Source organism: Erpetoichthys calabaricus, chromosome 1 (assembly GCF_900747795.2).
Source record: "Erpetoichthys calabaricus chromosome 1, fErpCal1.3, whole genome shotgun sequence".
In the NCBI taxonomy this organism is placed as follows: Eukaryota; Metazoa; Chordata; class Cladistia; order Polypteriformes; family Polypteridae; genus Erpetoichthys; species Erpetoichthys calabaricus.
This window is the reverse complement of record NC_041394.2, coordinates 167,543,227-167,570,580: the sequence shown is the minus strand read 5'-3', so window position 1 is coordinate 167,570,580 and position 27,354 is coordinate 167,543,227. Positions and strand designations below refer to the sequence as shown.

General features: G+C 41.1%; 1 protein-coding gene across 1 annotated transcript in view; it reads right to left on the bottom strand.

Annotated features, from left to right (window-relative positions):
- Positions 1 to 9,773: 9,773 nt before the first annotated feature.
- Positions 9,774 to 27,354, bottom strand: part of LOC114656667 (overexpressed in colon carcinoma 1 protein homolog) — a 29,976-nt gene continuing 12,395 nt past the window's right edge. Inside the window, exons 3-7 of the mRNA XM_051932143.1 lie at positions 26,155 to 26,190; positions 25,662 to 25,741; positions 23,182 to 23,232; positions 10,047 to 10,867; positions 9,774 to 9,987 (exon numbers count right to left, since the gene is read on the bottom strand). Of these exons, the coding sequence (XP_051788103.1) occupies positions 23,228 to 23,232; positions 25,662 to 25,741; positions 26,155 to 26,190 (121 nt within the window). The 3' untranslated portion in view covers positions 9,774 to 9,987; positions 10,047 to 10,867; positions 23,182 to 23,227. The remainder of the gene's footprint in view (positions 9,988 to 10,046; positions 10,868 to 23,181; positions 23,233 to 25,661; positions 25,742 to 26,154; positions 26,191 to 27,354) is intronic.

Sequence of the window (27,354 nt, the reverse complement as noted above, 5' to 3'; positions counted from 1 at the left end):
TGTTAGCAGATTGCTGGCCAACCACAAGCGTTACCTGGTAGGTAACCACCCATACAATCAGATTGTTACACAGACTACGAATGCCGTGAATGTAATTACCCCGATCTACATGCTGTCAAATAAACGAACTACACGCCGTGGCGCAACGTTAGGGGCATTGCCTCTGGCGCTGACGTCCGAGGTTCGATTCCCGAGAGGGAGTGCAGTGGAGTGTATACACCTGATGAGCCCAGAATGAGGGCGAAACAGGTGTCGCGTACTCTTTGCATTTATTTGACAGTAAACTATTTCAACCATTCTATGATCTGCTCCTCACAAACTGAGGGCACCGTGGCGGATGTTAGCAGATTGCTGGCCAACCACAAGCGTTACCTGGTAGGTAACCGCCCATACAATCAGATTGTGACACAGACTACGAATGCCGTGAATGTAATTACCCCGATCTACATGCTGTCAAATAAACGAACCACACGCCGTGGCGCGACGTTAGGGGCATCGCCTCTGGCGCTGACGTCCGAGGTTCGATTCCCGAGAGGGAGTGCAGTGGAGTGTGTACGCCTGATGAGCCCAGAATGAGGGCGAAACACGTGTTGCGTACTCTTTGCATTTATTTGACAGTAAACTATTTCAACCATTCTATGATCTGCTCCTCACAAACTGAGGGCACTGTGGCGGATGTTAGCAGATTGCTGGCCAACCACAAGCGTTACCTGGTAGGTAACCACCCATACAATCAGATTGTGACACAGACTACGAATGCCGTGAATGTAATTACCCCGATCTACATGCTGTCAAATAAACGAACCACACGCCGTGGCGCAACGTTAGGGGCATCGCCTCTGGTGCTGACGTTCGAGGTTCGATTCCCGAGAGGGAGTGCAGTGGAGTGTATACACCTGATGAGCCCAGAATGAGGGTGAAACAGGTGTCGCGTACTCTTTGCATTTATTTGACAGTAAACTATTTCAACCATTCTATGATCTGCTCCTCACAAACTGAGGGCACCGTGGCGGATGTTAGCAGATTGCTGGCCAACCACAAGCGTTACCTGGTAGGTAACCGCCCATACAATCAGATTGTGACACAGACTACGAATGCCGTGAATGTAATTACCCCGATCTACATGCTGTCAAATAAACGAACCACACGCCGTGGCGCGACGTTAGGGGCATCGCCTCTGGCGCTGACGTCCGAGGTTCGATTCCCGAGAGGGAGTGCAGTGGAGTGTGTACGCCTGATGAGCCCAGAATGAGGGCGAAACACGTGTTGCGTACTCTTTGCATTTATTTGACAGTAAACTATTTCAACCATTCTATGATCTGCTCCTCACAAACTGAGGGCACTGTGGCGGATGTTAGCAGATTGCTGGCCAACCACAAGCGTTACCTGGTAGGTAACCACCCATACAATCAGATTGTGACACAGACTACGAATGCCGTGAATGTAATTACCCCGATCTACATGCTGTCAAATAAACGAACCACACGCCGTGGCGCAACGTTAGGGGCATCGCCTCTGGTGCTGACGTCCGAGGTTCGATTCCCGAGAGGGAGTGCAGTGGAGTGTGTACGCCTGATGAGCCCAAAATGAGGGCGAAACACGTGTCACGTACTCTTTGCATTTATTTGACAGTAAACTATTTCAACCATTCTATGATCTGCTCCTCACAAACTGAGGGCACCGTGGCGGATGTTAGCAGATTGCTGGCCAACCACAAGCGTTACCTGGTAGGTAACCACCCATACAATCAGATTGTGACACAGACTACGAATACAATACAATACAATACAGTTTATTTTTGTATAGCCCAAAATCACACAGGAAGTGCCGCAATGGGCTTTAACAGGCCCTGCCTCTTGACAGCCCCCCAGCCTTGACTCTATAAGAAGACAAGGAAAAACTCCCAAAAAAACCTAGTAGGGAAAAATGGAAGAAACCTTGGGAAAGGCAGTTCAAAGAGAGACCCCTTTCCAGGTAGATTGGGCGTGCAGTGGGTGTCAAAAGAAGGGGGTCAATACAATACAATACAGTACAGTACACAGAACAGAACGAATGCCGTGAATATATATATATATATATATATATATATATATATATATATATATATATACATATATATATATATATATATATACGGTATAAATATTGTATAAATATATATACAATTATATATATATATAGACACACACATATACAGTGCATCCGGAAAGTATTCACAGCGCATCACTTTTTCCACATTTTGTTATGTTACAGCCTTATTCCAAAATGGATTAAATTAATTTTTTTCCTCAGAATTCTACACACAACACTCCATAATGACAACATAAAAAAAGATTACTTGAGGTTTTTGCAAATTTATTAAAAATAAAAAAATTGACAAAGCACATGTATACAGTGGTGTGAAAAACTATTTGCCCCCTTCCTGATTTCTTATTCTTTTGCATGTTTGTCACACAAAATGTTTCTGATCATCAAACACATTTAACCATTAGTCAAATATAACACAAGTAAACACAAAATGCAGTTTGTAAATGGTGGTTTTTATTATTTAGGGAGAAAAAAAAATCCAAACCTACATGGCCCTGTGTGAAAAAGTAATTGCCCCCTGAACCTAATAACTGGTTGGGCCACCCTTAGCAGCAATAACTGCAATCAAGCGTTTGCGATAACTTGCAATGAGTCTTTTACAGCGCTCTGGAGGAATTTTGGCCCACTCATCTTTGCAAAATTGTTGTAATTCAGCTTTATTTGAGGGTTTTCTAGCATGAACCGCCTTTTTAAGGTCATGCCATAGCATCTCAATTGGATTCAGGTCAGGACTTTGACTAGGTCACTCCAAAGTCTTCATTTTGTTTTTCTTCAGCCATTCAGAGGTGGATTTGCTGGTGTGTTTTGGGTCATTGTCCTGTTGCAGCACCCAAGATCGCTTCAGCTTGAGTTGACGAACAGATGGCCGGACATTCTCCTTCAGGATTTTTTGGTAGACAGTAGAATTCATGGTTCCATCTATCACAGCAAGCCTTCCAGGTCCTGAAGCAGCAAAACAACCCCAGACCATCACACTACCACCACCATATTTTACTGTTGGTATGATGTTCTTTTTCTGAAATGCTGTGTTCCTTTTACGCCAGATGTAACGGGACATTTGCCTTCCAAAAAGTTCAACTTTTGACTCATCAGTCCACAAGGTATTTTCCCAAAAGTCTTGCCAATCATTGAGATGTTTCTTAGCAAAATTGAGACGAGCCCTAATGTTCTTTTTGCTTAACAGTGGTTTGCGTCTTGGAAATCTGCCATGCAGGCCATTTTTGCCCAGTCTCTTTCTTATGGTGGAGTCATGAACACTGACCTTAATTGAGGCAAGTGAGGCCTGCAGTTGTCCTGGGGTCTTTTGTGACCTTTCAGATGAGTCGTCTCTGCGCTCTTGGGGTAATTTTGGTCGGCCGGCCACTCCTGGGAAGGTTCACCACTGTTCCATGTTTTTGCCATTTGTGGATAATGGCTCTCACTGTGGTTCGCTGGAGTCCCAAAGCTTTAGAAATGGTTTTATAACCTTTACCAGACTGATAGATCTCAATTACTTCTGTTCTCATTTGTTCCTGAATTTCTTTGGATCTTGGCATGATGTCTAGCTTTTGAGGTGCTTTTGGTCTACTTCTCTGTGTCAGGCAGCTCCTATTTAAGTGATTTCTTGATTGAAACAGGTGTGGCAGTAATCAGGCCTGGGGGTGGCTACGGAAATTGAACTCAGGTGTGATACACCACAGTTAGGTTATTTTTTAACAAGGGGGCAATTACTTTTTCACACAGGGCCATGTAGGTTTGGATTTTTTTTCTCCCTAAATAATAAAAACCATCATTTAAAAACTGCATTTTGTGTTTACTTGTGTTATATTTGACTAATGGTTAAATGTGTTTGATGATCAGAAACATTTTGTGTGACAAACATGCAAAAGAATAAGAAATCAGGAAGGGGGCAAATAGTTTTTCACACCACTGTATAAGTATTCACAGCCTTTGCCGTGAAGCTCGAAATTGAGCCCAGGTGCATCCTGTTTCCCCTGATCATCCTTGAGATGTTTCTGCAGCTTAATTGGAGTCCACCTGTGGTAAATTCAGTTGACTGGACATGATTTGGAAAGGCACACACCTGTCTATATAAGGTCCCACAGTTGACAGTTCATGTCAGAGCACAAACCAAGCATGAAGTTAAAGGAATTGTCTGTAGACCTCTGAGACAGGATTGTCTCGAGGCACAAATCTGAGGAAGGTTACAGAAAAATTTCTGCTGCTTTGGAGGTCCCAATGAGCACAGTGGCCTCCATCATCCGTAAGTGGAAGAAGTTCGAAACCACCAGGACTCTTCCTAGAGCTGGCCGGCCATCTAAACTGAGCGATCGGGGGAGAAGGGCCTTAGTCAGGGAGGTGACCAAGAACCCGATGGTCACTCTGTCAGAGCTCCAGAGGTCCTCTGTGGAGAGAGGAGAACCTTCCAGAAGGACAACCATCTCTGCAGCAATCCACCAATCAGGCCTGTATGGTAGAGCGGCCAGAAGGAAGCCACTCCTTAGTAAAAGGCACATGGCAGCCAGCCTGGAGTTTGCCAAAAGGCACCTGAAGGACTCTCAAACCATGAGAAAGAAAATTCTCTGGTCTGATGAGACAAAGATTGAACTCTTTGGTGTGAATGCCAGGCGTCAGGTTTGGAGGAAATCTGGCACCATCCCTACAGTGAAGCATGGTGGTGGCAGCATCATGCTGTGGGGATGTTTTTCAGCGTCAGGAACTGGGAGACTAGTCAGGATAAAGGGAAAGATGACTGCAGCAATGTACAGAGACATCCTGGATGAAAACCTGCTCCAGAGCGCTCTTGATCTCAGACTGGGGCGATGGTTCATCTTTCAGCAGGACAACGACCCTAAGCACATAGCCAAGATATCAAAGGAGTGGCTTCAGGACAACTCTGTGAATGTCCTTGAGTGGCCCAGCCAGAGCCTAGATTTGAATCCGATTGAACATCTCTGGAGAGATCTTAAAATGGCTGTACACCGACGCTTCCCATCCAACCTGATGGAGCTTGAGAGGTGCTGCAAAGAGGAATGGGCGAAACTGGCCAAGGACAGGTGTGCCAAGCTTGTGGCATCATATTCAAAAAGACTTGAGGCTGTAATTGCTGCCAAGTGTGCATCAACAAAGTATTGAGCAAAGGCTGTGAATACTTATGCACATGTGATTTCTCAGTTTTTTTTATTTTTAATAAATTTGCAAAAACCTCAAGTAAACTTTTTTCACGTTGTCATTATGGAGTGTTGTGTGCAGAATTCTGAGGAAAAAAATGAATTTAATCCATTTTGGAATAAGGTTGTAACATAACAAAATGTAGAAAAAGTGATGCGCTGTGAATACTTTCTGGATGCACTGTATATAAACACACAAACACATATATATACAGTGGTGTGCAAAAGTATTAAATCCCCTTGAAAGTCATCTTAATTTCAGTATAACAAAAGATTTGCAGACCAAGAATATCCATTCAGTAATTTTAATGTGAGCTCTTATTCTGTAGCAATATATTTCCAAAGTCAAAAGAAACCATTTTCTGTAGATATTTAATTAAAGAAGAAAAACTCAAAATTTAGTTAGATTTCTTATCACCATCTGTATCTACTGTATACACTGTATATATATATATATATATATATACAGTGGAACCTCGGTTCACGACCATAATTCGTTCCAAACCTCTGGTCGTAAACCGAATTGGTCGTGAACCAAAGCAATTTCCCCCATAGGATTGTATGTAAATACAATTAATCCGTTCCAGACCGTACGAACTGTATGTAAATGTATTTTTTAAAATATTTTTAAGCACAAATATAGTTAATTACACCACAGAATGCACAGTGTAATAGTAAACTAATGTAAAAAAATTGAATAACACTGACAAACACCCAGGCTCCCTGCTCAGCTGCACGTACAGGCTCGCTCTCAGCTGCACGCACTCTCTCTCTCTCTCTCTAGCATGCAAGCCTGCCTGCTCTCCCTCTCTCTCTCTCTCATCAGCACACGAGCCTGCCTGCTCTCTCTCTCTCTCATCAGCACACGAGCCTGCCTGCTCTCTCTCTCTCTCTCATCAGCACACAAGCCTGCCTGCTCTCTCTCATCAGCACACGAGCCTGCCTGCTCTCTCTCTCTCTCTCTCTTACATTGCAGCAGTTCAGCAGTTCACGTCAGACCGAGAACAATGCAACACGTGCGGAAATCATCAGCGCGCACAAACCGAAAGGGAAACTGGCTTGTTCGTATACCGAGTGTGTGGTCATGAACCGAGGCAAAAGTTTGGCGAACTTTTTGGTCGTAAACCGAGTTGTACGTGTACCGAGGCGTTCGTGAACCGAGGTTCCACTGTATATATATATATATTTATTTTTTTTCATAATTCAGTATGGTGATCTTCAGTATGGCTTGTTTACATCTGCTGAGTTTGAGCTCTTAATAAATTGTATGAAGGAAGGTGTAACTGTCACCGGAAAAAAGGCATCCAAATCAGAACTTGCTGAACATTAGCCTCTGTTGGCTTTACCAGCAAACACAACACAATAGAAGAAATTACATGATGCAGCTCTTGGTAAAAAGAGTAGGGGGAATTGCGCAATGCTATTACTCCCATAGTGTGGGGAAGTGGTTAATCAACATTATCACTTTCATTCCATTAAGAGTGATGAATGTCATGGAAGCTAAGCTGACTAGGCCACCTTGTCCTCAGCACCTTCTGGGGGAGTTCATGAGATGTAGTCATATAGTGTCCTGGATCTTCTCCCAGTGGGTCTGGCTTTCTACATCTGCTGTGTGTGGCACCAAGAATACATCCTAATTACATGCTGTGATGGACGGCCGGCGTTTCAGTCTGGCCGGGACGTCCCTGAACAGAAAAAAGGAAGAAGAGCAGGCTTTTCAGGGCACTGCATCCCCCGGGACGCTAGGTGGCAGCTCCCCTGGACGGAAATGGTTCCCTGGATTCCCTCAGGGCATCATGGGACATGGAGTCCGTTTCCTCAGCCCTGTTGGGTGCCGTGGGTGCCTCCTAGGGGGAGCTCACAAGGAACCTGGGGACTCCTATTGTTGTTATGACCCGGAAGTACTTCGGAGGCATGAGGACGGAAGCCTGCAGTACTTCCGGGCTACTTGTAGGATGATATGGCGTTTGACCCGGAGAAGGAATACTTCCAGGTCATGGACTATTTAAAGAACTGGTCAAAACCCAGCAAGGGAGCCGAAGTTGGGAGGTTGGGTGACTATGCTGCTGGGAGTGGAGGATTGTATTATTGATTATTGTTGTGATTATTATTGAATATTGGATAATTGTGGAGTGTGGGGTGCTTTGTGCACTAGTTTTGGAGAAAAATACTAAAGAAATCTTCTTGGTGCTTTTATAAGTGTGTCTTGGACATCTGTCTGGTGGGTTTAGCGGGGCAACAGCACCTCTAGCGTCCACAATGCGCAAACCACCTCAAATGGTTCCTGATGATCTGTGGAAGCAGTGGTCATTCTCTGAGCTGACCATATCATGCAGTTTGTTCCTAGCAACTCCATGCAGGAGCCTCATTTCGGCCACTTGCACTTCTGACCTCATAGGACTGGGATGTAGACTGACTGTGAAACTAAAAGCTTCATCTGAGGATTTAGCACTGTCAGTACCTTCATAATCCAGAACAATGTCTACAAAACTACTACTGCTGCACCAGTTCATTGGTAAATGTCTCCATCAACTATTCCTTTACTTATGAACTGCTCAGTCCCTTAACTGCAGTGATTACGCCTCTCTTTTTCTGAAAGAAGACCGAGCCCTGAGGGTAGTAGGTTCTAATTTTTATATTTTCTGAATCATACCTAATCATAATATTTCCCCATCCTTGCTGACAATAGTCTGAGTGAACCCCCCTGCCTTGTAGCCAGGCTGAAAGTCATTTTCCATGGCCTCATCAGACTCCACCACCACCACATAGGGTTTTACAATATTCACTGTTTTATCCATTACATTTTGAGCAGTGCCTGTTGGTCATTCTTTCTGCTAACAATGTATGGAAGGTCTCTTTAATCATCTTGATAGTTTTCCTTACTGCTCATATTCACCAATGGGGTTTCCACATAACAGGCAACATTCTGGCCACAGTTGCATCCAGCAGCCTCCACTACTGAGGTCTTCCAAGACAATCCATTCAGACTCTAAAGTACATCTTAGACTGTAGTGAGATGCAAAAGAAACTTGTCCGGAGCCGAGAGCTGGAATCACCATAAACAGAAGCATCCACTAGTTCTTGCCAGCAAATCTTCACAGACTTCTGTCCATCTCAGTTCGGTCACCACCAAAAGGTGACCACTTGACAGCTCAGAACCACTCTTTACCTGAGTATCCAGAACATATCCTCAGATTAGTTGACACAACAATAAAGCTGATCACTAACCTTAGACTAAACGTTGACTTATTAGCATTCTTGTATTCCAACATGGTGCTTGTTATAGCCAATCCATGGCTAGCACAAGAATCCAATCACAATTCCCAATTCGAGTTCAGACCAAGGAAACTGTTCCTCCCAGTCATTCCTCTTCGTATATCTCAGTCATTCCCTATGTTAGTGTTAAAGTCTCCCACTAGGACTACAGAAATAGTAGCACACTTTCAAGCACTGAATCCAATGTCACAAAAAAGGCAGGATACTCTGAGAAGTGGTTTGGTACATACACACAAACAACAGTCAACTGTTTTCATCTTATTCACCAAAACAAATTCCAACTGTATGGCACTCAGCTGAAGAATCACTTTTAAGGCTACTCCAAAGTAGGTGACAGACCACCCTTGATTAAGATGTTAGTTCCAGAACCATCACCATAGAGTCGGATAGCAAGACAATATTTTTTGGCCACCTTTGTGAGCTTTGACTTCTTCCCCACCAGAGGTTCCATGTGAATTTTTTAGACTGAGCCTGAGTAGGCTGCGCATGTCACATCACCAGCAGTCATTTGCCAGTGAACACCACTCCTGGGTGTTTCTCCAGCAGTAGTTCCCAATATCCCTGTTCTGAGGTTCTCTTTGATTTAATCCTGAAGGTATTTCATGGATTGTTTGTCCTCTGCACCAATCTGGCATGGGCAGTCCTATTAGCAGTGTAAATCTCTGGATGCTTCTAAGGATTATTAAGGTACAGAAGCACCCACACCCACCATTTCAAGGTAACTTTTCTGACCTTCTGTGTGGTCCTAAGTAAAATCTACACCAGCATACATCATTATTTAAAACTACATGAAAAATAATTGTGGGATAATGCAGGCTCTGAATGTTCTTCAGAGTCTGTATGGACCCATCTCATTTTTTTCTCTTCCACTTCATTCTTGGGTGAGCTAATTTCCTATTCTAAGATCGTTTTCTCAGCTGTACATATCATTATTCATGTTTGCTCTCACATTTTGCCTATCTAGTTTGTATGTAGCAATTTTCTGATTCATTCACAGGCAATGCTAATGCACCGTTCTAGTCCCATGTGGCCAGAAGGTGGGGACAATCAGTTTCTGCTATTGAAAGCAACACTATGACCATTTCTGACCTACTTCTCATCTGGAACAGTAAGATCCTTCATGGCAGTCAGGTTTATTATTGCAAACTAACTGGAAGCTCTGTGGATAGTCTGGTGATTTAAAAAGAGCGCATTAGTCTTTGAACAGAAACATAACGGTATGCAGAACTGGCCCACACTGAAAAGAGTAACCAGAAAGGCAACAAGATAAAAATAATTTATTGCTTTACAACACAATTATTGGGCAGATGAACAACAATGTGCAGTAGGCGCCTCTTGGTGACAGTCATACAATATTGATGCTGGCACCAACCAGGATATTCTCCATCTTTTCTGGTGCAAATTGGACACACCCGGCCAGTAACATCCAGGTAGAAGTATGCAGGGATGAGCAGACACTCTATATTCCTATTCCCTTTGCATGTATGCTGTTCAGTGCATTTTAAAATGTAACTGGAGTATGCATTGCTTGACCTTTAGCTGTTTACCCCATCAGCTAGTGAAGTGTTCCACAGGATCTTAGAGGGATCAACAGTATCAACTAGGACAGTCACATGTGTTATTGACCCATACAGTCAGCTTCGTTTCCCAGACAAAGCCTGAGTGGGAGAGAGAAAACTTTAAACACTGAAACCCCACTATTGGCCTCAGTGGTCATCAAGGTCTGTGGACAGAGAAGTACCATCCAGGAAAGTTTAGCCCCCAACTACTAAACCTCATAGTCTGTGAGATTTCTTAGAAAGATGCTCTTCAGTATCAGGAGATGTAAGGACCTTCTCAACAAACTTTTGTGAAAGATACATAATTGATTCTCAGTATGTGTGGCCAAGGTGAGCAGAGTGAACCATTTTAATGGACAACTTTAGCTGGGCTCAATTTTTGGCTTATAATGAAGCATGACACAAATAAGGCAGGAAAATGGCTGCAATAAGTAAGAAAGCTCTCAGAATGCTCTTTGGTCAATTTACCCTACGGGTAGCCTCTTCAACCTCATGGACTGAATGGGAGAGGGTGGTTGGGAAAAAAAAGGCCAGTTGTTTGAGGTCTGCAAAAAATCCCATCGTGTAGCTAGCTGTCTATAAGGAAACAGAAAACAGAATGGACACATGGCAATCATATATGTATTGAGGACATGATGGCCTGCTGGTCAGCTCCTCCGGTAGCAGCTGTCACAAAACAATATCCTTTCCACTAAATCTGGCTATGAAGTGTAGCAGGGAAAGATTCAGCTCTGGCCTCCAGAGACAGTTGAAAGTGCAGGCAGTGATATGGGCTGAAATGAACACTCTGGAGAGCTGTTAGAAAAGAGACAAACATTAGGAATTAAACAAGATCCACTCACCACATACAATAGGGTCATCTGGAAGGTTTCAGTAGGTGTAAAGTAAACAATCAGTGGCAATTTACCTGGAAGAGAAGAAACAGTCTAACGAAATTACAATAGCTGGTGTCCAAAATCAATGGTGAAAATGCTGAATCATTAATTGAAAACAGCACAGGTAACCAGACTGTGGTGACAAAGATGTTAAGTATTTATAGATCAGCAGGTGAGATGACATCAAATTTGTGAGCATAATGAGGTTCAGATTCAGGTCTTTATGTGTGAATGACATTAAAGTCATGAATGTCTACTTGGGTAAAGATCTTGGTTATCTTTAACATACTGTTATCATCATACAGCTGGTTTCCTAGAAGATAACAGGTCTTAATGAAGTACCAGCTGTAATGACATTATAGAACAGAGTATACTCAGATCTTTGTGTGTTAGATTAGAGATCTGAGGATGTGTTTCACCAGAGAATTCTGCAGTTTTCTAACAGAGTGCATTAGGATGCTCCACACAACACCAGAAATGGTGGGATGTTTTAGATCAATTAATCTTGACTAGGCTGGTGAGATGGATGCTGTGGTGTTCTGCCACAACAGAAAAAAACATTTATCACACATCCAATACTAGACCACCCAGTAAGCTAGCCAAAAATCAAACTAAATAATTTAAGCGAAGTCTTGTCACCCTAAAATTTATTTCACAAACAAAACAGATGGAAGAATTCTTCCACAATATCCCAAACCTTGGTCAATACCATCTTAAATATTATCTAAGTGATGATGTTACATGACTCATGACATTACTAACAACAATATGGCTGTCACTGCTAAAAAAGTCACAAAACAGCAGTGCCCACAATTAAAAAATTCTAATTAGTAATGCAGTAAATCAATAAACACATCAGTAAAAATGATTAATACAGTCAAAATGGACATAAAAACACAATACAGCTGTAGAATATAATTCAGGGTACTAGAAACCCTAAAATCGTGATAGTGAATATTTCACTATCATTATGATGGATATCAAACCCCTTGCCCCAGATGGCATTGAGAACCATTTAGAGCAGAGTTCCCTACATTTTTTTTATTTTTGTCTTGACCCAATCTTGCCCTTCTGTCTTTGAGACCTATTCCTTGATAAGAATGGGGAGGTGTGGTTCCCCCTTTCAGATTCACGTGCGATTGTCATAGCATTCTCTCTAGAAGAATTGCCACCAATCCCTGGAGTAGGACAGTGGCATCTCCCTTGGAGAATCGCTGCCATTTATCAGAGTGCTTTGGATCAGGGAAGATCATCAGAGCAATTTTGATTGCTTAATCAACCTGCGGTGACCCACTGTGACCCACTTAACAAACTATATGCAACGCATTCATATTAAGTACAGCTGTGACTCGCAACCCACTGGTGGCAACCTGTGACCCATACTTTAGATAGCTAAGGCAATCAAGAAACCTTTGTTTAAAATTTAATTTATTAGCTAACAAAACATGGCAACAAAAATGAAGTGTATATACTGGATACTGAGATATGAAAGCAAAGAAAAGGAACATTTATCTACAATATTGCTAAGATGTGCTTAGATGGTGCTCCACTGTCTTTGTGGAGTTTACTTATTTTCTCCAGGTTCTCATGAGTCTTCTCTAGATACAACCTCTTCTACTCACATCCCAAAAATATGCCTGTAAAAAAGGTGAATATTTTTTCATAATTGTTCATTTTGGTTTGTTTATCATTTATTACTATTTTGGCGATATAAATTAATCACCTTTTGTGTGCTGGTTTTCATTGGCATTGCCATTTCGGATCCTATGGTCATTAGGACACTATATGCACTAGGCTATGCTTTATGTCATGTAGTCAGGTATTTCAAAAAAGTTCAGTTACCTTCTTGTAGTCAGAATCTCACTTAATTTCTACAGTTAGGTTGTGCTGTTTTCAGTTTAAAACAAGATGCTAAAAAGGAGTATAGTGAAGCATGAATAGACATGTGAGAGACTTCAAGGATTATTGGGAGAAAAATTATGTTACAATACAAATCTGATAAAGAAATGTAGTGTGGGACAGATCAAGGTCAAAACCAGAAAGACAGAAAAACCTGGCAAACAAAACACAAGGGCAAACCAAGAATCTAAGTCAGGAAACAACAGGAGTTCAAAACCAGAAGCGAACATATCACTTGCCCTAGTTGAGAGAAACTAACTGCACTAGAGTTTTTTTTATTGATTCTTTTCCAACAGAGAGGTAGCAATACATGGTACCACTGCCATTGCTCCACTAATGTGACCAGTGCATCACATAAATAAAAAGAACAATCAAAAACAAAATGAAAAATAAACTAGGCCAAAATAAACACAAATGTTTCAAAACACAAACCATTACATTATACATGGTAAAAAAACATCAGATGACTCATTAGATAAATAGACACTGCCATTAACACAAGACTGCTAATGTGTAAGGATTAGCTCACAGAAAAACAAAATTGAAAATGTATTTTCCAAATGCCAAAAGAGAACTTTTTGTCTTTCACATCATGGGTCACAATTTGTTTAATAAGTACCTGGGGAAAGTGTGGCATACTAACTTAACCTTTCTCTCCTACCTTTAACTCAAAAGAAGACTAACCAAAGGAACCCAAACAACACCAACACCCTTTCTCTTCCACTCTACCCCTAATGTAACAGCCTGCAGCCCCCTCTATGGGCGTCAATTTCAAGATCACCAAGAGACAAGACACACATGTCTTTGGTTGTGAGTGCTCTAAAAAGATGGCAAAAAAAGATCTATTGTGGAGCCCCAAAATATTTTAATGACTTTGTTTTGTTTATTCTGGGTCCACAGTGTCTAATTTGAAGACTTTTGTACCTAAGCAAATTGTAGCTTTTGTTCAAGGTAAAGCAATTAAAAACTGTTGCATTATTTATACTTATATTTACAAGGCAACATAACTCAAAATCTTGTTGCAATACTTCTTTTCTTTCTGGCACACTTACTGAAACACAGTATTAGCAATATTTTTAGAATTTCTCACTGACTTCTCAGAATTTCTGCTTATTCATTTGAACTCATTTATTCCACTGCAGGGTGGGGGAGCCATAATCTGCAGCACTGAGCACAAGTCTCATGGAACCAGAGCCCAACCAGGCAGCATCAGGTCCAATGGAGAATTCAGACTCTACAGTGGGTCCCAGTCCATCCAGGGACATGCAATTTCCATGCATACTGGTTTTTAGTTGAACCTAGGTTCTGGTTAAATAATTAATTTGTAAGGATTAAACAACAGTGGCTATTTAAGGGTATCAGAAATGATAGCCCAGGTGTCACTGGATGACTTATTATACAGTAGATATTTAAATTCATGCTTTAATTTGCAAATAAAGACCTACCAAAATATTTTTGGATACAATGAAAAATGCACCAAAACATTCAACAGTGCTACAAGCAAGTGTTAACATATACAGTGACAAATCATTTAACATTTTTACCATAAAAAGCTGAAATTGAGTATGAGACATGTTTCAAAATGTACTCATGTATTTTAAATTTAAATCTTATTAATATCTACAAAGACGATATTCTTCATATTTGTCATTTCAATAAAAGAAAACATTTTTTCAGCTAGCCACTTTACAAAAAGCCTATAAATACAGAACAATAAATAAATTAATCATTACTTATGTGGTGAAAGAAGGTAAAAATAGGCAGACATTCATGTAGGTTACAAGAGATGAACAGAAAGCACACTGTTCAGTTAGATCTAATTCCCCTTTTTTAGTATTAAACCAGACACAGTTATAAATTCAATGCTTGAGGAAACAGTAACATTCACACTCTCCTGTACTGAAAAGGAACTTTACTATTTATCTCAAGTTAACTTTCTAAAAAAAAAAGATATTGAATAGATTATAATGCAAGGTCAGGTTTACTCATGTTTGGTAGATAAGATAAGGTTTAAATCACATTTTGTGATATATTCAAATTTTTTCCTTTTATCAGTACCAGGGGGCACCCCCTGCTCGCTTCGCTCGCCCACCCCCGGGTTTGGTTTACCGGATATACAATTTAAAGAGATTGTTATTTTCATGGGAATTGTTACATATGCATTATTTTCACTTTTACTTTAAAACTTTTGTAAAAACAATACTTGTCCTTTATTTCAAACCCCGGGCATGGTTAAATCTTCTTCTCACAGGACGTTCAGTGCATCCGGAAAGTATTCACAGCGCATCACTTTTTCCACATTTTGTTATATTATAGCCTTATTCCAAAATGGATTAAATTCATTTTTTTCCTCAGAATTCTACACAGAATACCCCATAATGACAAATTGAAAAAAGTTTACTTGAGGTTTTTGCAAATTTATTAAAAATAAAAAAACTGAGAAATCCCATGTACATAAGTATTCACAGGCTTTGCTCAATACTTTGTCGATGCACCTTTTTGCAGCAATTACAGCCTCAAGTCTTTTTGAATATGATGCCACAAGCTTGGCACACCTATCCTTGGCCAGTTTCTCCCATTCCTCATTGCAGCACCTCTCAAGCTCCATCAGGTTGGATGGGAAGCGTTGGTGCACATCCATTTTAAGATCTCTCCAGAGATGTTCAATCGGATTCAAGTCTGGGCTCTGGCTGGGCCACTCAAGGACATTCAAGAGTTGTCCTGAAGCCACTCCTTTGATATCTTGGTTGTGTGCTTAGGGTCGTTGTTCTGCTGAAAGATGAACCGTCGCCCTAGTCTGAAGTCAAGAGCGCTCTGGAGCAGGTTTTCATCCAAGATGTATCTGTACATTGCTGCAGTCATCTTTCCTTTTATCCTGACTAGTCTCCCAGTCCCTGCCACTGAAAAACATCCCCACAGCATGATGCTGCCACCACCATGCTTCACTGTAGGGATGGTATTGGCCTGGTGATGAGCGGTGCCTGGTTTCCTCCAAACGTGACGCCTGGCATTCACACCAAAGAGTTCAATCTTTGTCTCATCAGACCAGAGAATTTTCTTTCTCATGGTCTGAGAGTCCTTCAGGTGCCTTTTGGCAGACTTCAGGCGGGCTTCCATGTGCCTTTTACTAAGGAGTGGCTTCCGTCTGGCCACTCTATCATACAGGCCTGATTGGTGGATTGCTGCAGATATGGTTGTCCTTCTGGAAGATTCTCCTCTCTCCACAGAGGACCTCTGGAGCTATGACAGAGTGACCATCGGGTTCTTGATCACCTCCCTGACTAAGGCCCTTCTCCCGGATCTCTCAGTTTAGATGGCCGGCCAGCTCTAGGAAGAGTCCTGGTGGTTTTGAACTTCTTCCACTTACGGATGATGGAGGCCACTGTGCTCATTGGGACCTTCAAAGCAGCAGAAATTTTTCTGTAACCTTCCCCAGATTTGTGCCTCGAGACAATCCTCTCTCGGAGGTCTAAAGCAATTCCTTTGACTTCATGCTTGGTTTGTGCTCTGACATGAACTGTCAACTGTGGGACCTTACATAGACAGGTGTGTGCCTTTTCAAATCATGTCCAATCAACTGAATTTACCACAGGTGGACTCCAATGAAGCTGCAGAAACATCTCAAGGATGATCAGGGGAAACAGGATGCACCTGAGCTCAATTTTGAGCTTCATGGCAAAGGCTGTGAATATGTACATGTGCTTTCTCAATTTTTTTATTTTTAATAAATTTGTAAAAACCTCAAGTAATCTTTTTTCACGTTGTTATTATGGGGTGTTGTGTGCAGAATTCTGAGGAAAAAAATGAATTTAATCCATTTTGGAATAAGGCTGTAACATAACAAAATGTGGAAAAAGTGATGCGCTGTGAATACTTTCCGGATGCACTGTATAACGCTGCTCGTGTTGTGAAGCTGAACGCACACTAAGGAAATGCCGTCGGATCATCTGCTGTCTTTCTGCTGTTGCTGCTGCTGCTGGCAAGCTGTGTGTTCTTTTTGTTGCGCTACACGTTGATCATTTAAAAGTCTGTATATCAGCTGTCCTTTTGCCACTTTGTGTCTCAGCTGCTCACGTGGTGATGGGGGGGGGGGGGGGGGGGGGGGCTGAACGCACGCTAAGGAGTTGCAGTCGGATTATCTTCTGGCTTGTTGCTGCTGGCGAGCTGCGTTTTCTGCTTGTCACGGTTTGTGTCGATCTTTTAAAAGCCTGTACAGTAGCTGTCCTTTTGTCACTTCGTGTCTCTGCTGCTCGCGATGTGAAAGTGGGGTTGGGGTGGGGCTAAACACACACTAAAGAGAAGCGGTCGGATCATCTACTGGTTTCCTGCTGCTGCTGCTGGCAAGCTGCGTGTTCTGCTTGTTGCTTGTCATTGTTTTAAGAGCTGGGAGGACATGATGTCTGTCTGCCAAAAGCATTCCAACAACTGATTGATTAGATGTTCGTGAACTTGTTTTAAATGTTGTCTCACTGCCTTGAGTCGCGTAACATTAAAGTGTCTCTTCCAGGACGTCAAATTGTCTTAGTGTGATACTAAAGTGTGTCTCACAGTACGTCAAATTGTATTCTGAGAAGATCACATATCGTCTCCCTCCCAGGATTTTTTTTATAAAAGAGAGAAATATTCAATAATAATTTAAAGTTAAGTTGTGTGGCCTTTAGTCAATTTGTAATGACTCACTCAAACAAGAATGCGAATGATTTGCCTCACTGCCCAAACTTAGCCAATATTATATCATATCCAGGGCCCTGTCCGCACCAACATGAGAAACAATGATTAACACAATTGAATATAAAAAATAGAGCATATATTAAATTAACTAAAGGATACTAGAAAACCCATAGATATAAATATAAAATAGAACATTTGAATAAACAGACCATAAGAGACAATAAGCAATGCACAAAATATACTACATTTTCCTCCAAAAACGTACCACCAGAACACATATAAAACAAATAAATCACAAAGTCCACAACTGATGCCCATGAAAGACAGTCCAATTTTTAAACTAATGAAAGAAGCAATGTTGATTCATTTGTAAAGCCAGCATAAACCTGCCTTTAACTGAAGCAGCTGTAAGACACAATTCTTTCAGGAAAGTAACTGGAATGATCTTACCGCATCTTCATGTGTAGTGAAGATGAAGCAAGTATTGGGAGCACTCTTTGAAAAGATAGTTTAGGTGGCCACCTTACTGACTCCTCAAGATAAATGTGTAGCAATGGCAAGATGAAAGATAGTAAATTCCTGGGCTGTGGATGGCTAAAATCTGGATATTTCAGAGTTGGAAACTGGTGCAAACTATAGTCATGCTGATGAGCATATACAACAGGGGAAACATGCTTTGCCACTGTTTCCAGGCCCTGAAAATATTTTCAGCCCAGTGATAGCTGCAAATCTGACTAATGGCGTTGTGGACCAGCCCAATAAATGATGCTGTTGACATTTTCCCCTTGGAGTTTTGTCTCTGTCAGTGTTTACTGACTATGTTTTAGTTCAAGTCACAGCTTTCACAATGATAAATCACTAATATTGTTCCCATTGCCTTTTTGAACATTTCTTTTTTATTTTTTAAAATGGAATAAAGAATGGTTAATCTGATTCTGTTCCATATAACAAGATGAATGAGGCCTTAAATTGTGCAATACTTTTCATTAACTGTCTTGCACTACTAAGAAATACAGAATAAGAGCCCCTTAATTTTGATTACTTATCCACAGGGGATGCACAAACCGGTGTGTTTCTTCGTGCCAGTCCCAAGAGACTAAATGGAAAGGGAGTAAGGCCAGGTGGATCGGAGGTGGATTCAAATTGTTCTATCATGGTGTGGATGGGAGGAGAAATGGGGTAGGAGTTATTCTGAAGGAACAGTATGTCAAGAGTGTTTTGGAGGTGAAAACAGTGTCAGGCAGAGTAATTATTATGAAGCTGGAAATTGGAGGTGTGATGATGAATGTTGTTACTGCATATGCACTGCAAGTTGGGTGTGCAATGGGCAAGAAAGAAGATTTTTGGAGTGAGTTGGATGAAGTGATGAACAGTATACCCAAGGGACAGAAAGTGGTGATTGGAGCAGATATCAATGGGCATGTTGGTGAAGGGAACAGTGGAGACGAAGAGGTGATGGGTAAGTATGGTGTCAAGGAGAGGAATGAAGAAGGTCAGAGGATAATGGATTTTGCCAAAAGGATGGACATGGCTGTGGTGAATGTTTTTCAAGAAGAGGGAGGAACAGGGTTACGTACAAGAGTGGAGGTAGATGCACAGGTAGATTACATCCTATACAGAAGAGTTGATCTGGAGGAGATTGAAGACTGCAAAGTGGTGGCAGGGGAAAGTGTAGGATGGTGGTCTGTAGGATAACGTTGGAGATCAAGAAGAGGAAGAGAGTGAGGGCAGAGCCAAGGATTAAATGGTGGAAGTTGAAACAGGAAGACTGCAAGGTTGAGTTTAGGGAGGAGGTGAGACAGGCACTGGGTGGCAGTGAAGAGTTACCAGACAGCTGGGAAACTACAGCAGATGTAGTAAGGGTGACAGCAAGAAGGGTGCTTGGCGTGACATCTGGTAAAGAGGAAGGAGGAAAAGGAAACCTGGTGGTGGAATGAGGAAATACAGGAGAGTATAGAGAGGAAGAGGATGGCACGGAAGAAGTGGGATAGTCAGAGAGATGCAGAAAGTAGACAAGAGTACAAGGAGATAAGACGCAAGGTGAAGAGAGAGGTGGCGAAGGCTAAAGAAAAGGCGTATGATGAGTTGTATGACAGGTTGGACACTAAGGAGGGAGAAAAGGACCTGTACCGATTGGCTAGACAGAGGGACCGAGCTGGGAAAGATCTGCAGCTGGTTAGGGTGATAAATAATAAAGATGGAAACGTACTCACAAGCGAGAAGAGTGTGTTGAGCAGATGGAAAGAGTACTTTGAGAGGCTGATGAATGAAGAGAATGAGAGAGAGAAGAGGTTGGATGATGTGGAGATAACTAATCAGGAAGAGCAAAGGATTCGCAAGGAGGAAGTAAGGACAGCTATGAAGAGGATGAAAAATGGAAAGGCCGTTGGTCCAGATGACATACCTATGGAAACATGGAAGTCTTTAGGAGAGATGACAGTGGAGTTTTTCGCCAGATTGTTTAATGGAATCTTGGAAAGTGAGAGGATGCCTGAGGAGTGGAGAAGAAGTGTACTGGTGCCGATATTTAAGAAAAAGGGGGATGTGCAGGACTGCAGTAACTACAGGGGAATAAAATTGATGAGCCACAGCATGAAGTTATGGGAAAGAGCAGTGGAAGCTAGGTTAAGAAGTAAGGTGATGATTAGTGAGCAGCAGTATGGTTTCATGTCAAGAAAGAGCACCACAGATGCAATGTTTGCTTTGAGGATGTTGATGGAGAAGTACAGAGAAGGCCAGAAGGAGTTGCATTGCATCTTTGTGGACCTGGAGAAAGCATATGACAGGGTGCCTCGAGAGGAGCTGTGGTATTGTATGAGGAAGTCAGGAGTGGCAGAGAAGTATGTAAGAGTTGTACAGGATATGTACGAGGGAAGTGGGACAGTGGTGAGGTCTGCAGTAGGAGTGACGGATGCATTCAAGTTGGAAGTGGGATTACAGTACATCAGGAATCGGCTCTGAGCCCTTTCTTATTTGCAATGGTGATGGACAGGCTGACAGACGAGATTAGACAGGAGTCCCTGTGGACTATGATGTTTGCTGATGACATTGTGATCTGTAGCGATAGTAGGGAGCAGGTTGAGGAGACCCTGGGGAGGTGGAGATATGCTCTAGAGAGGAGAGGAATGAAGGTCAGTAGGAACAAGACAGAATACATATGTGTAAATGAGAGGGTAGTCAGTGGAATAATGAGGATGCAGGGAGTAGAGTTGGCGAGGTGGATGAGTTTAAATACTTGGGATCAACAGAACAGAGTAATGGGGATTGTGGAAGAGAGGTGAAAAAGAGAGTGCAGGCAGGGTGGAATGGGTGGAGAAGAGTGTCAGGAGTAATTTGTGACAGACGGGTATCAGCAAGAGTGAAAGGAAAGGTCTACAGGACGGTAGTGAGACCAGCTATGTTATATGGGTTGGAGACGGTGGCACTGACCAGAAAGCAAGAGACAGAGCTGGAGGTAGCAGAGTTAAAGATGCTAAGATTTGTACTGGGTGTGACAAGGATGGATAGGATTAGAAATGAGTACATTAGAGGGTCAGCTCAGGTTGAACGGTTGGGAGACAAAGTCAGAGAGGCGAGATTGCGTTGGTTTGGACATGTGCAGAGGAGTGATGCTGGGTATATTGGGAGAAGGATGCTAAGGATAGAGCTGCCAGAGAAGAGGAAAAGAGGAAGGCCTAATTGAAGGTTTATAGATGTGGTGAGAGAGGACATGCAGGTGATGGGTGTAACAGAACAAGATGCAGAGGACAGAAAGATATGGAAGAAGATGATCCGCTGTGGCAACCCCTAACGGGAGCAGCTGAAAGAAGAAGAAGATCCTATGCTGTAGTCATGTTTAAAATTGAAATGGAGAAACAACTGATAAACCTATAACTAAGATCGCTGAAATTAAATCTATAAATTGCCTGTTAACACTAGCTTTTTAACAAGCCTATCATTTGTGGATTCCTAAGTATTTTGCATTGCCTAGGCAGCAGATAAAAGAAATGAATAAATTAGTGCTTAATTAAAACATATTAAAAAAATACAATAGCCATTCTGAGGTACCGAGGAGTTCCAGTATCAAATGCCATTTGGATTTAAAACATAAGGCTAACTCTGAATATGGTCATGGTTTTTTGGAATTAGAGTGTAAGACTGCTTCTAAATATTGATCACAAGCAGCATGGACTGACAACCAGTATGCGGAATACCCTGTGTTAATCAGGGGGACCCATTAGTGACCCAGTTGTTGTCTGAACACACAACTCTTACTCTGGCAGTATGGGATATACTGTACAATAAATTATCTATACACAATGCTATCAGTTAGAATATTTATATATTAAGTAGACAAAGACCATCATTCATACACAAATGGGCATCATGCAAAATAGCCACTTTTCATGATATATGAAAACACTATGTGGGCAACAGTAAAATAGCCATTTCATCATACAGATTAAGGCATTTACATACCATGAACAAATCTGCCACAGGCCAGTTTTGCAGCTACATTTGGCTAAGAGCACAGAAAACAGAATGACTACAAAAGTAAATCATTGATTTTATGCAACATGAATGCTGCTAGTATGACCATATGAGCAGTCTCAATCACTTTCTTATATCCACCGACACATTCCTCACCATCACTATGACCAAGACAAGCACTAACTGTGTTGAGTTTCGATTTATACTATTCTAAAGACCTCTGCCTTCTTTTTTGAATATTTTCAGGGCTTGCCAAATGATATGCTTCCCTTCACTGCTGAACAGGCTGCTTCCACTCTAGCATCTATGCCTATCCAGCCTGCTACCATTTAAGCATTTAACTCAGTCCAGTCTGTGACACACTCACACACAACTGCCTTCCCAACTAGCTTACAGTATAAGGAACATTGTGCTAACTGGTACAACAGATTCTCGAAAACCCTGTAATAGATCTTTAACACTGTGACATGTTTTAAAAATATGTTTTCAGGAACTCCCAACAATTTTGATTTTCCAGCTTTTGGGGATTCAAATTGGGGGCCTAGACCCCTCCCCCTTTTGGAGAGCTCCCTTATTCACAAATTGTTCACAATGTGCTTTCAGTTCTGAATAAAAATTGCAGGTTGTTTGCAGCTTAATTTGCAGGTCATGCATTACAAATGCATGCTGTGAAACTCAAGACCTGAGGATGTGGGATTAAATAATTCCTTCTAAAATGTACTTCAAATAACACAGCTAAAATGTGGTTGTCAGGTTTTCTGCCTGCTGTGTTATGCAGCAAATGCTAATTCAGTTACAGAAAACTGTAGAAATAACAGGGAATCCAGAATTAGAAAATTAAATGTGGAATTTGTCCAACCCCTTGCATATTATTGAGCATCTGAATACCCTGGCCTTGTATTACAATCAACAGTCAAAAACTTCCAGTTTGTCATTGTAGTAAAAATCTAGTTTACTGAAAAAAACAGGACTCATTTTTGACTAGGTACAGAAAGCATTCATGATTTCACTCTGCTAAAAAAGAAACCAAGGCAAACAAATATTTTTTAGCTTTTGAGTCAATGCCAAAATCACTTCATTTTTTCTGCACTTTGCAGGTTAACTTATTTTAGCACTTAAAATTTAATTCCCTTCTTGATCTTAATTTGTGAACACAAACCACCCACACTTCTACTTCTCCTTAGTTGCATTTACCTGAATCTGGCCACTCGCTGGGCTCCATCTCTTCAGATATAATCTGTTAGTCTTAAGGAAGAAAAAAAGAGGGAAGGGAGACTAATGTCAATTCAGAATCACCAGACATTCTCACTGTTTCACTGCTCTGTCCTAAGGGAAGCCACTAAACTTGTCTTTACACTACCAGTGACCAAAGCATTTGAAAGGGTTTTTTACATTCAGACAAATCCTACATAAATGTAATTGGATTTCTGAAGACTACATTTCTGGAAAGCATCATGGAGTAGCTGCAAACTATTAGTTCAGTTAGGTAAATCCCACAATGTACTACCTTTTTTCAGACGGATATGTCACACAATGTACCTACCCTACTTTCAGATGGATATGTCTCTTGACTATGAATATTCAGGCCGTAAGTTATTCTCTTCACAATCTGTACCATGTACTGAATGTTATGCATATCATTGTGTCTTTGTATGCTCAGAAGTATGTGTGTTTGGATATTTGAATACTAAGCGTAAGAACTCAATTTTCATACTTTTATGCCCAAATGTACTTCTTTTATTAGGTGTTTGTATTTTATGGCACGTTTTATGGCTGTTCATGTTGACACACGCATTTTATGTGTGTGCTTTTAAAGCACGAGCATTTGCGTAAATGGGAGTCTGGGGTGTCCATGTGGCTGTGTTGCTTCAGTTATGACATGTGGATCTAAATGCTAGTGTAGTTAGTTGTGGTGTGCAGCAAATATAATCAAATATTTATATGTCACTGTGATTTAGGCTTTAATGGTTATATAATTTATATGATTCTTTTCTATACTGACATATTTGCACATAGGTTTTGCTTGTATTAACCACACACATGAAAGTACTATAGCTTGTCCTAGGAATATGAGCCATTATACGAGCTATACAACAAAACATCTTTTAAATGAAAACAACCAGAAACACGACAGAGCTGAAGGTCAAGAACTAATCATTTTATATAGCCAAGAACTTTAACAGATTACTCTGGGTCAATGGTCTCCTACTGTGGTCCTGGAGCACTGTTGTGGCTGCAGGTTTTCATTCATTTACATTTACCTATTTGGCTAATGCCTTTATCCAAGGTAACTTACAACATTTATGATACAATTGGTTACATTTCTTTTTGCCTTTCAAATTGGAGCCCAGGCAGGTCAAGTAACGTGCTCATAGTCACACAGTGTCAGTAGCAGGATTTGAACCCACAACCTCAGATATTGAAGTATAAAGTCTTAACCACTACACACTGCCTGCATTCTAACACTTTTCTTAATTAGTGACCACTGGTTGCTGCTTAATTTACTTCTTTTGCCTTAATTTTAATTGACTTACTATTTAAGACTCAGATGTGTTAATTAGTTCTTTTTTCCTTAATTAGCATTCAAGCAATAAAGAGTTACAAAATGAGCCAATACATGACCAGCAACCTGTGTCCATTATACAATATCTGAAAATAAAGAAAGGTGAATGTCTCAATAATGTTGATCTGCTCAGGTCCTCAAAACATTTTGACAGTGTTATTAGAAAAAAGACAACAGCTTTGGAAATGTCTACTGTGGAAGAATGAGAGCACCAACAAGCCAAGAAATTAAATAATAGGGTATAATTAACAACAAAAATTGGCTTATCACTGGCAGACCTACATTTTTGGGGCCTTGAAACTTGAACTGTTATGGGGCCCACTTCACAACCAGCAACAAGGTCTGGGTAACCACTGTTATCTTCTTCAATGGGGTTGTGCCATGACAGATCACCAAAAATGTTTTTTTAAAAATTTACCGACTACATGTAGGGGTTTTATAAACTACTTTTCATTTAGCAGAAACCCCAAATCTTTAAAACAATCTGCAATAAAGTCACTTATAGGGCCCCTCCGGGATTAAGGGTCCTAAAGCTTAAACTTTATTAGTTTCATAGTACCTGCTTTTATTTAAGGAACAAGTTAGATTGAAATTTTGAGGCCTTGACGCAGGACATCTGTTTATGAACTGTTTAAGAAAAAATTTACAAATTCAGGTTGTGCAGCCACAGTAGCACTCCACTACCAAAGATGGAGTTCACTGCTCTATGTACAGATCATAAGAGACAGAAAAAGAAATGTGTGGGGAAACAATACTGTTTACTATTTAAACAGGAGTAGAAAAAGTGCAGCCACCTCACCATGCTGCTTGCTACCTATATGTCTGACACTTCGATTTCATATCTGAGTGCAGTCCAGTTGGAAGTCATCAGGCTATTCAGCCTTTAAACCTTTTCCCTAAAGCAAACCACCCTTGATACAACTGAAAAGACCACCGACAGCATGCCTGCTGTACCAGAGACTTTTGTTATGATGGTGTGGTTTGTTTTAACAGTCATATGTTTTGAAATTATAAAGTTAAGCTAAATGCTAGCTTTGTTTGTAATACGTGATGAGAAACTTTCATAGTTCACGAGTGTCCATAGGAGTGGAGAAAAAGAAAGGTCACTTACCTTTTGTATTTGACTTGGAATGGCTGGATGCTACTGCAGGAGGATCAACAGGCAGCCCAACATACACACCACCATAGTTCCTATGGTAAGTACAAAAGAGTAAAGAATGAAGAAATGTTGGGATAGCAAGCTGGAGTGGAAGGAGTCAACATATTTATCTGAAGGTGAGTTACTAGTCAACAGGTGAAAAGAAGGCTTGTGTCATGTAACGTGATGCTTTAAATGAGTTCTAGGCCAATAAGCAGATAGCAAAAGTGCAACTCACTGATGTTTGATCATTCAAATACAGTATACGAAAATAAACTGAATTGATTTAATGCAATACAAGACACAGATGCAGCGCCACCTGGCACAAAGTAATGGTCCTAGTTCTACTGTTGAAAAAAATAAATACCTGTAATACTTTTTTCATCAGAAGCACTGGGAAGAAATTGTATCAAGCTCACATCAGACAACTAAAGCTTTATAATTATTTCTGTCTCTGGATTTTTACCTTCTTTTTTCATCTTCTGATGTGGACTCTTCTGTCCTAAAATTAACAAGAAACAGTTCAGTAACCCCTCCACGATGCATACAAGATGAAATTGACAAAATTCAAAAACAGGAGTTTTATTTTAACATTTTTAGTAGGAATTGCACTCCACCAGTCACTCTGTCCCTTGGCAGCTCCCTGCTCAAAACACAGAGCACCCAGTCTCAAACCTGGGACCTTCGGGTTATAAGGCAGCAGTTCTTTCCTCTTCATCATTCACAAATATGTGTAAACTCCCTGTTGATTGACATTTTAGCTTGAGTTTTTAACTCATTGACAGCTACAAATTGAATGCTTTTTTTTTTTCTTTGGTTATATTCTTGAATAAAAGCGCATGTATTTATTTGATATTTGGACTAAAGTCTTCACACATTATATACTTCTTGTCATTATTAGTGTAACATGGAAAAAGTTTCTTCTTTAGGTATGTGTTCAGCATTTTTTGCATTTCTCACATTTCTTTTCATCCTACACTTACCCAGATCTTTGTAGACACGGAACACACATGAAATGCATGTATACCAAATAATGATATACTGCATTATTTACCCACAGATAAGGAGCCTTGGCTTGATCTGGGAGACCTTTTTGCACGCGAGTTGAGCTCTGTCCAGGTAGGGGATGGGACAGCAGGCTGCCTGCTGCTTGTGCTGATTGACGTATTTACAAAACAAAAGATGCTGATGATAGAGGTGTGAAGGGATTTAAGGTGGGCCGGGATTATGAGTTTTTTCGTAGGCTTCAGGAATTCTAGTGTTAAGGAGGCCAGGGCTCATATACCAGGTCCTCCCTACATAGACTTTGCATTTTCTCCCCGTGTCTGTGTGGATTTCTTCTGGGTGCTCCAGGTTCCTGCTACAGTTCATAGGCATGCTGGTTGGGTGGACTGGCGATACGGAATTGGCCCTACTGTGTAGTTCAGGTGTAGTAGGTGTGTATGTTTTCACCCTGTGATGGACTGGCACCCTGTCCAGGGTTTTTGTTCCTAACTTGTGCCCTGTGCTGGCTGGGATAGGCACTAGAACCACCCCCCCAAACCCCGAGACCCTGTTCAGGCCTAAGCAGGTTAGAAAATGACTGACTGACTATACTTTCATGCCTTAGATGCATAAATATATGAAAAAGAGTGACTAACAGATAAAAAGGTGTTATGTAAAGCAA